The 9,859-nt window shown below is 58.8% G+C and overlaps 1 protein-coding gene across 2 annotated transcripts; it reads right to left on the bottom strand.

The window, feature by feature from the left end:
- Nucleotides 1–41: 41 nt before the first annotated feature.
- NFKB2 (nuclear factor kappa B subunit 2) lies at nt 42–8,094 on the bottom strand. Of its 2 annotated transcripts, none has more exons than XM_047702783.1 (23): nt 7,953–8,094; nt 6,523–6,615; nt 6,162–6,243; nt 6,012–6,052; nt 5,653–5,751; nt 5,424–5,575; nt 5,091–5,197; nt 4,835–4,993; nt 4,459–4,563; nt 4,245–4,330; nt 4,023–4,161; nt 3,456–3,584; nt 3,126–3,335; nt 2,906–3,047; nt 2,375–2,489; nt 2,071–2,284; nt 1,735–1,904; nt 1,511–1,613; nt 1,232–1,383; nt 1,046–1,115; nt 660–832; nt 423–534; nt 42–322 (listed from the first exon to the last, which is right to left on the bottom strand). In XM_047702783.1, exons 2-23 carry the CDS (start codon nt 6,541–6,543, stop codon nt 198–200), a joined length of 2,706 nt encoding a protein of 901 aa, XP_047558739.1. In that variant the 5' UTR covers nt 6,544–6,615; nt 7,953–8,094; the 3' UTR covers nt 42–197. The 2 variants fall into 2 exon arrangements, with proteins under 2 accessions (XP_047558739.1, XP_047558740.1); XM_047702784.1 differs by having other exon boundaries at nt 42–319; nt 7,953–8,093.
- Between the last annotated feature and the right edge of the window lie 1,765 nt (nt 8,095–9,859).

Genomic DNA, 9,859 nt, shown 5'->3' with positions numbered 1-9,859 from the left:
GGGCAGGCAGCTGGTTCCAGGGACGAGAGTCACATCAGGGGTTGCCATAAGTTAGGGAGGGGGCCGTGCCCTCTCCCTTTCCCATGAGAATCCTTTATTTGCCCCAACTGAGGGGTGGGCATGGGGTGTTAAATAAGAACTGGAATAGGCAGGGGTGCTGTACAGAGGGGCCCGGGGAGGGGCTGGTGGGCAGCAGTTCAGTGCACCTGAGGCTGGGGGTGCCCATGGCAGAGCCCTCCTGGTGGCTCAGGGGGTGAGCCCAGCTTCTCTGCCTCTTGTTCCACCGACTGGCTCCCGTATGCACTGTCCTCCTTCACCTCTGCTAGGCGAGTGGGCACAGGGAAGGCGACAGGGAAAAGTTTAAGGTCTTAGGCCTCTTACCCTCTAGGCCCAGATCTGCGTTCCAGGTAGGACCCCTTTACCTGTGCTGGGCAGCTTGTCTCGGGCCTCAGGACCCCTCAGCAGCCTCACTCCTTCCTCCAGGCCCATGTCAGATAGGGCGTCCAGCAGGCCTGCCAAATCTCCACCAGCCAGCTGGGGAGAAGGAAGAGGCAGGAGATTGGAATGTAGGATCAGGAGCCCTGGGGCCAAGGGAGCCCCTGAGATCTGAGACAGGGGAAGGAAGCCAGGCTCGGAGCAGGGGATGGGGACCAGCTGACCTTGTAACTGCGCAGGAGGCTGCCGCTGGGTGAGGCGGTCTTCCGGTATGTGTCCACCAGACTGCGCAGCCCCAGCCGTTCTGCCAGTTCTGCCCAGCTGCCCTGGGCTCCTGGCCCATCTAGCAGATGCTCCAGGTTCTGTAAGGCTGTATCCTCAAGTGGTGGCTCTGGCCCTGATAGGGACACACATGCAGCTGTATCTGTCAGGCCCAGAGATGGGCCCAGGCAGGCACCTTGCTCTTCAGGGAGTCTGACAGGTGAGGCATTTGGTACCAGGGCAATGCGTGGCAACAGGAAGGGAGCAAGGGAGCCCTGCTTTAGAGGTTCTAAAGAAGGGACCTCTGTGAGCAGGGGCCTGCAGTCTGCCCCAGGGGAAGAGCTCTCACCTGCAGGGCTGGGCGGGGTAAGGGGGGGTGCCGTGGCATCCTGAGCAGCATTTAGCAGCAAGGTCTTCACCTGGGGAGACAGCCTCAGTTTGACGACCTTCCACCCCAGGCCTCAAGTCCAGGCACCAGCCATAAGCCCACCAAGTACCCCATTCCCTGGGGCCTCCTGTTCCAGGCTAGCCTCACCTTGGTGCTGCGAGTGAGGTCAAGAGGTGTGTGGCCCCGGAAGCTGCCTCGGGTGTCCCTCTCAGGTCCCTCAGAATCTGAGTCGCTACCAGAGGTTGGGGGCGAAGGCAGTGGGCACAGGGGCTCTTCATTCTCTGCGAGGATATCGGCCCCTGGGGAGGGAGGTAGTTGTGAGGAGGTACAAGGGGAGCCCACATTGAGAACTGCAAAGGGGGGACTGGGAGGCACCCCTTTTCCTCCCCACTAGCCCTGTTCATAGGCCCCAAGGATGAGACTCACCAGCCTTCAGGAGGAGGCGGGTGAGGGTGGGGGATCCCAATCCAGCTGCCAGGTGTAGGGGTGTGTTTCCGGCAAAGGTGCGGGCATTCACGTTGGCACGGAGCTGTGGGATGCAAGGGAGTGGTTGATCCCAGAGTCCACTGTCTGGCCTCCCTTTCCTTGCATCTTCACTGTCCCTGTTCCACAACCCTTGGCCCCGCCCTCTCACCAATCCTCAGTCCCACCTTGGTGACCAGATGTGTGACCAACCCCAGCTCCTCCATCTCCGTGGCTAGATGCAGGGCTGTTCGGCCCCCCTGCCGTTCTGCAGCCTCCACTTCAGCCCCACTGTCGACCAAGAGATCCAGACATTCGGGGCTTCGGGCATGGACTGCCAGGTGTATTGGGTACAGGCCTAGGGACACAGACACTCAGCCCACGGCTGCGACCCCAACGTAGCCCCCTGACCAGCTGACATCAACACCTCGCATTCACACCAGGCACGCACCATGCACCCTCCTTGGTCCACACCTTTGCCCCCTGCCCAGCCTCCCCCAGTCCAGAGGAGGTGATGAACTCACCCTCGAAGTCCGGCATGTGCAACAGCTGGTGCATGGCGGGAACCCCACTGCGCAGCAGGGTGCGAAGCAGGTCGGGGGCACTGGCCCCCGCCCGCAGAGCCAGGTGCACCGCGGAGTCTCCATGCCGGTCCAGCAGGGCCGGGTCTGCGCCCACCTGCAGCAGGAAGCTCACCACGCTCGTCTGCCCGGTGATCACTGCCAGGTGCAGTGGCGTCTGGGGATGAGGCCGAATGAGCCAGGTCCACCCCCAGCCTCGGCCCATCTGCCTTCCAACTCCTTCCCCTTCATCCTACGTGCCCCTCACCTGGTGCAGGTGATTGGTCAGGTTGACAACACCAAGATGCCGGGCGTGGTAGATGACGTGAGCTATTTGCTCGATGACACTGGTCTGCCCATGGATGATGGCGAGGTGCAGTGGCCTGAGGAATGTGAGAGTGACACTGCGGCTTAGGGAGCCCAGCCACTCAGCATCTTCTACCCTCAAAATCCCACCGCCTCCACGATCTGTCACTGGGGCTTGTGGAGCTTAAACGTCTCCAGGGCCATCGCTGCACCGGAACTTAATCCTTCCGAGCACCGTGTGCAGTATGTCGGTACTATGGTGCTCTCTCAACAGCCAACAGAACTGAAGTGGGGACAGATCAAGTACCTTGAGCACAGCTAGTACATAGCGAGGCCGGACTTGGAACCGGGTCCGTCCGACTCTACAGCCCTGGCTCCTTGCAACTTCCTTCCCCGCCCCGCACCCCACAACCTTCCTTCGCGCTCCAAGTCCCTGACTGGCCCTGGGAACCTGGGTCTGCCGCCCTGGCCGGCCGGCCGCCCGCCCACCTACGTGTCTCCGTTCTCGTCCTGAGCCGTCAGCAGGTGGCGCTGTCCTGCCAGCAGGGCGCGCGCGTCCGCCGTGACGCCGTAGTCTAGCAGGGCTCGGGCGCTGCGCTGCGCCAGGCCGAACAGGCGCACGTTGTACTCCCGGGCTGCGGGCGACAGGGGCGTCGGCACGGGCTCGGTCCCCACCCGCAGCGTCCCGACCGCCCGGATTCAAGAGGCTGTACCTCGCTGCAGCAGGTCCGGGTCCTGCGGTTCGCGGTGGGGGGTCAGGGGGGACGCGCTCGGCTCCGCTGCTTCCTCCCCGGCAGCCACGCGGGGTGCCTCGGAGGCCATCTGCGCCCCGCCCCCACCTCCGGGGTAGCAGCCCATCGGGGCCGAGCCCGACGGGTAGGGGCTGTAGGCCAAGGAGGAGGAGAAAAAGCCGAGGCTGCCACCTGCGGATACAGGCCGGGATGTGGGTAGGAGGCACCAGCCAGGACTCTCCCAATTTCTAACCCCCAACTTCTCCCATCCTCCCTCCTCCCTCCCCCTTCCCGCTACCAGTAGCCCCTCACCTCCTCCTCCAGCTCCTCCATAACCCCCAGCCGAGCCCCCAGAGCCTCCACCCATGTGGGAGCCACCCCCGAAGGGCTGCGAGAAGGTAGGCAAGGCTTTCCTCCGTTTCCGCTGCACCTCCTCCTTGTCTGGGGCCAGAGGGAAAAGAGATGTTAAAACCCCAACTTATGGGGCGCCTGGGTGGCTCAGTGGGTTGAGCCGCTGCCTTCGGCTCAGGTCATGATCTCAGGGTCCTGGGATCGAGTCCCACATCGGGCTCTCTGCTCAGCGGGGAGCCTGCTTCCCTCTCTCTCTCTCTCTGCGCCTGCCTGTCTACTTGTGATCTCTCTCTGTTCAAATAAATAATAAAATCTTTAAAAAAAAAAAAAAAACCCAACTTATGGACCATGCTTCAAGAGCTCTGTCCTGAGTTTGGTCCTGGCCCTCCCTCCAAAAGCCCTCACCGTGTCTCCTAGGACCACCTCTTCTGGGACCTTCCCCACTCCTGACTTGACTCATGGGTCCCCTGATCTAGTTCCGGGACAGTCCAGCCCAGGGCTCCCCCCCACCCCTCAGCCCAGCTCCACCTTCCACCAGAGGGTAATAGGTGAACTGTTTGGAGTCGGACACATCCCCGCCCCGCTTGCGTTTCAGCTGCAGGAACACGGTTACAGGACGCTCAATCTTCATCTTGTGATAGGGGGGTGTCCGGAACACAATGGCATACTGGCAGGGGGTTGGAGGACATAAGGTGTTATTGAGGTCTTGGCCTAGTTCAGCACCCCGCCCCCGCCCTGGCCCTAGGGTACCTGTTTATGAACATCTGTGGGAGAGAAATCCCCAAAGGCCTGCCATCCGTTCTCATCATCTTCGTAGAACCGAACCTCAATGTCATCTATAGGGAAAATTGAAGCTTGGCCATAGCTTCTATTAGAATCTCCAGGGCCTTTTGTCCTAGAGCTGCCCCGGCTCCCCATCTTGATACCCAGTGGCCCTAGCTCCCAGCCTGGGCTCCAGCCTCACCTTTCTGCACCTTGTCACAAAGCAGGTAGACCTCATCTCCACCCCGCACAGAGCCAGCTGTCTTGTCCATTCGAGAAATCTTCAGGTTTGAGGCCCCAGGAGACTCTGTAGTGGTGGGATTTCAATTACTTGAGATGACATAATAGCCAGGTGCTTTGTATTATTATTTGAACACCCACAAGAGATACAGGAATTGCTAGTATCTTCATTTACCCAAGATGGAAGCCATACTCGGGAAATGACTTGCTCAGGATTCCTCAGCTCATGTGTGGTGGGGCCAGTTCAAAGCTGGGCCTGTCTGACCCCACAGCTTGAGACTGCCCCCATGCTCCCTCTAGCACCTTGGCCTGGCACCCCAGATGATCAGGATACTCACTGCTGTCATGGATGGGCTGGGAAATAACAGGCTTCAGGGGCAGCGAGAAGGAGCCATCGCTGGCTCGAAGGAAGGCGGAAAAGCGTAGCCTCACAATGCTCAGGTCCATCACCTTCTTCAGCTCCTTGGCCTCCTGCTCCAGCTCCCGCCGCTCAGCCTCTGGGCAGTGGGCATGGTGGACATACACGTGATCACTGCCCTCTTCCTCCTCTTCTACTCCTTCCACGGTCACCTCCCACGACCCCTCCCTCCGTACCAGTAAGGCCCTGGGGCCTGGAGCGGAGTCGCTGCCTCTGAAGTTTTTGTATCATGATCTCCATCATGTTCTTCTTGGTAACATGCAGAACGCCCAGGTTGTTAAATCTGGGTGGGGGAGGGGCAACCGGAAGCTTTGCAGGCAGTTCTTTCCTCCTGAGGCACCCTCCCCGGTGCCAGGGCTCAACTCAGCCCTACTTCCTCCAGGAAGCTTTCCTGGTTTTTACTTGGAGCCTTGGGTTCTGGGCCCAGCCTCTCTCCCCACCTTAGTCAGATGCTAAGCTCACAGAAGTGGCTTGGACCTAGGGCTGGCAGGCAACGAGGGGACACCTACTGGGCAGTCATGTCCTTGGGCCCCACAGACACGGCGCAGACCCCCAGCTCCGAGCATTGCTTGCCCACCAGGCTGTGGGCATGAGCACGAGGCGGGTCACTGTGTGTTACCAGGTCCACCTCAATCTTGGCTGGTCCCTCGTAGTTACAGATCTGGGAGGGGTGAGCGCTGTCAGTAATGCCCCTGAACACCGTCCACTGGCCCACCCTCCAGCACCACCTTGACTCACCTTGACTGTGGGATAAGTCTTCCGGCCCTTCTCACTGGAGGCACCTGGCAATCCTCCATGGGAGGGGCCTTCACAGCCATATCGAAATCGGAAGCCTCGCTGAATGTCCCGGAGCAGAATGACATTGTGAACAGGAGAGACCCCCCTTCCCCCAAAGCCAGCCACACTCCCAGCCAGCAGTGACCACGACAGTTGGCAGTATCTCCTGAACCCCACCACCACTGGGCTTAGCAGCAGCCAATCATTCCAACCTGAAGTGACCTCTGTGATCAGTGACCCTCCCATGGTCACCCAACTACGGCTACCCCACTTGTCCCTAAAGCTGAAGTCATCCCACACCATCCCTTCTGTTCACTCACCTGCTTAGGCTGTTCCACTATCACCAGGTAAGGACCATCAGCTGGGGACAGAGGGGCCTTGCTGAGCCAGGATTTCTGAGCCCATCCCCAAACCAGAGGACACATGCTCCTCCCTCCCACCTCTAAGACAAGGAAACATAAGGAACTTACCTGTCTCTGGGGCTGGCTCCTTGGGCTCCACAATGGACGGGTCGAATTTGAAGTCATCATATTCAATCATGCCATCCAGAGCCTGGTTTGGAGACAGACCGCAGTCACAACAGATTCTGAGCCACCCCAGAGCCCTCCACTTCCCAGCCCTGAGTAACCGCTCCCTTTCCTCCTCAGGCCCATAAAAAAAAAGCTCCTACTGGAAGAAGTCTGCAAACAGGCAGACAGACTGACCGGTGGGTTGAGATAATCAGAGAGCATTACAGGTGTAGGGGAGCAGAGGGGACTCCGACAGACGGGCAGACAGACAGACAGACGTGGGGGCAGCCGGCCGGCTTTACAGCCAGGAGGAGTGACTCACTGGGTCGTAGCAACTTTCCATGTCTCTGGACTAGGCCCGGCTCTGTCGGGAGGCTCCGGCCCGGTTCCGTTTCCCAGAGTTTCAGGCGCCCGCCTTGGGTGGGGGGTGGGGGGGGGAGTGGCGGGGGGAGGGAGAGATCAGGACAGGAGTTGGGGGGGGCGAGAGGGACCCAGATTTGGGGGAGGGTCTGATCTCTTCCAGCCACCCGTCCGGGTGTGGCGGGGGAGATCCGGTGGAGAGCGAGATCCGGAGCTGAGCTGGGCTGGGCCCGGGAAGCGGCAGGAAAGTTAGAACAGCTTAGGAAAGTCCCGAAAATACCAGGGGGAGGCGGGGCCGGGGGGGCGGGCCTGGAAATGACGCCACTGGCCACGCCCCCGAGGCGGGAGGGGCGCGAGGTGGTAGCTGGCCTCTGAGGTCTTAGTAGCCTGTCTGCCGGCAGAGGGGCAACCAGACCCAGGGAAGCGCCCCTGCTGGTTGGGCCCCCTTCCACACATCGGGGCAGGCGTCGGGGACTGCAGGGTCTTTCAAACCTGGCGGACGCTTTCAGGCTACGGCCAGGCCCGCCTCCCGCCCCCTTCCCCTCCCTGGAGCAACCTTGGGATTTTCTACCCCGAGGGAGGCCACGGCTGATTCACCCGGGGGCTTTTGGGGGGACATTCCTGCAGTAGGAAGGCCTCCTTGCCGAAGGCCTGTAGGCGGGGGCTCTTCCCAGTGGGGGGCCCCGGGGTTCTGACCCGAGAACGAACTCTGGGGCCGTGGGGCGGGGGAAAGAAGGGTGTCTCCTTCTTGGGATGGACTCTTCTCTTCCCGCTCCCCGAAACATCTCAACAGTCTTTGGATTCCAACACCGCCCCTGCTCCGGGGCGGTGTCCATGTCCCCTGCCCCAGTCCCATAGCTGTGTGTGTCTCTAGTCCGTGTTTCTATCGCAGGTATAGCGTGTCGTCCCCTGTGCTTGCGTGAATGTTGTGTACGTGTGGTGTCAATATGCGTGTGCCGGTGAGCAAGGCTGTGCACAGGTGAGTGTCCTTCAACTTCTCAGTGTGGACGTATCTGAGCGGGTCTTGATATATAAGCACACAGGTGAGCATATCTGAGTTTGTGCGTGAAGGGTATGGGTCCAGGCACCTTGCACGGGTGAGCATGTTTGCGTGTACGTGTGTGCGAGTCTGAGTACATGTACAGTGCTGTGCGACCGCTAATATACGCGTAGGTGCACGTATGGGTCCGGGTGTTTTTTTGTTGTTTGGATTTTTTTGTACAAGGACGTCGATGGGTATCCGTGTCTTGTTACTGTGCGTGCTGTGTGTGTGTGTGTGTGTGTGTGTGCGTGCATAGCCGCTCTCCAGCCCTGGGAGTCGGTCAGTTAAGGGCCCTCCTCCCGCCCTTCCCCGTGTCCTGGCCACTCAGGGGTCTGGACCCGGCCACTCACCGCGGCGGCGGCTCCGGTTCCGGCTTCGCTCCCGGCCCGACCCACCTAGGACGGGTCCCGACACCGCTCCACTGCCACCAGGGCTCCAGCCGGGAAAGCCCCTTTTCCACCCCCGGGAGGGGGGAATTCCCGTGACGTTTCCGTGCGTCACGCCCTGTGACCTTTTTCACTGGCTGAAAGTTTAACTCCGGACTCGTGCAACCAATCCGGAGCGACTCGGGCGCGCCCCTTGGAGGGGAACTATTATCTCCCGCAGGGGAGCGGGGAGGTAGGATGACCGTCAGCTAAAGCTCGAGCTCCGGCAGAGGGACCTGCCCGAGGCTGAATTCGCTGACCGAGCGCCATCCCCCCGCCAAGGGCCCCGGCTCCGGTCTCTGACACCCACCCTGCCTACCCCAGACAGCTGACAGTCCCTGCTACTACTCGGCTTATGCCGCGCCTAACGCTTGGCCACTTCTGAAGCCGGGGAACCCCAGGGGGAAGCTGGCGGGCCCCAGTCGTCGGGTCCCCAGCCCCGAGCGGGGCCCCGCTGCCGGGAAGAGTTGGGGGAAGAGGAAGGAAGTTGATCTTGCAGTCTGTTCCGGGGCGCCATCTGGCGGCCTCTCTGGAGCCGCAGGGAGACTCCAAAATCCTCTCCCGCTGTGTCTCCTTTACTCAGCGTCCCCTGGAAGAGACCACCCAAACCTGAAACTTATTCTATAAATGGCAGGGTCACAGGCGGCCAGACAGACCTGAGCTTCGGAGCTCTGCTCCAGGGAAGGTAAAAGAGGTGTTCATCGGAGAGACTCGGGTCTTGCTCATCCATCACAGAGATTTGGAACATTAGGATTGAAAATGCATCCCAAACCTCAACGGTTCGAACTTCCTCCAGTGTAGAAAGTTGCATTTTACATAGCTCCCAACTCCGCTTGAACACTTTCAGAGGCAGCAAGATCAGTACAGGACTTCATAAAGTACTGACTCTGAGGCTGAAGATGTGTGATAGGTAAAGTTTCTCTTTAGGAGATGCCGTGAGCAATCTCCATTCTTGGAGTCATTCTCCCTTAGGCTCATGGTAGAACACAGGCTTTTGTTTCAGATTTTTCCAAGAAACTTGCCCCTGACCACCACCACCTCCACTCCTCCTCTTCCTTTTTTTTTTTTTTTTTAAAGATTTTTAAATTTATTCCTTCGAAAGAGAGAGTGTGAGACTGTGAGCAAGGGGGAGAGTCAGAGGGAGAGGGACAAACAGACGCCCTGCTGAGCATCCCATCCCTAGAGGGATGCTGCAGGGCTGATCCCAGGACCCCAGGATCATGACCTGAGCCAAAGGTAGATGCTAAGCCCACTGAGCCACCCAGAGGCCTCACCTCTGACCTTAATGATGGAATTACAGGCCTGCAGAGTTCTGCATAAAAAGTAGACTGTTACAGCCCTTGTTATGAGCTATTTCCTGTTACTTCCCCCTCCTCTTCATCTTACAAATGGGATGTAGCGGGTACTGTGTTAAGGTACTAATAGTATAAGTTCTTATTTTCCTCCCAACAGCACTTGGAGATAAATATTACCTTTCCTGATGAAGAAATTATGGCTCAGAGAGGCGAAGTAGTGACCAAATACAACAGCTAGAAAGGGACAGAGTGAGAGTTCAAAATCTATTAATTCTAGAATGAAGCGCTTCCTTAAACTGATATAAAACAAAGCAGGTCTTCCATTCCACTGTGAGCCTCAAGTGATTATCATAAGATACCACCAAAAATTTTACTGAACTCTAGGGATATTGCCTACTACATTCCCCTGGTAAATCAGATCCTTAGCTCCCCCCCCCTTTTTAAGATTTTATTTATTTATCAGATAGAGATCACAAGTAGGCAGAGAGAGAGGGGGAAGCAGGCTCCCTGCTGAGCAGAGAGCCCGATGCGGGGCTT

The sequence above is a fragment of the Lutra lutra genome, chromosome 14 (assembly GCF_902655055.1).
Source record: "Lutra lutra chromosome 14, mLutLut1.2, whole genome shotgun sequence".
Lineage (NCBI taxonomy): Eukaryota > Metazoa > Chordata > Mammalia > Carnivora > Mustelidae > Lutra > Lutra lutra.
This window is presented reverse-complemented; position numbering and strand designations above follow the sequence as displayed.

Bases quoted from the DNA above. Each gene is read 5' to 3' on its own strand.
- NFKB2 (XM_047702783.1), bottom strand. From the start codon at position 6,543: ATGGAAAGTTGCTACGACCCA. The intron at 2,285-2,374 runs GTGAGGGGCACG...CCTCATCCCCAG, and splicing joins TGACCAATCACCTGCACCAG to ACGCCACTGCACCTGGCAGT. The intron at 1,905-2,070 runs GTGAGTTCATCA...CTGTGTCCCTAG, and splicing joins GCACATGCCGGACTTCGAGG to GCCTGTACCCAATACACCTG.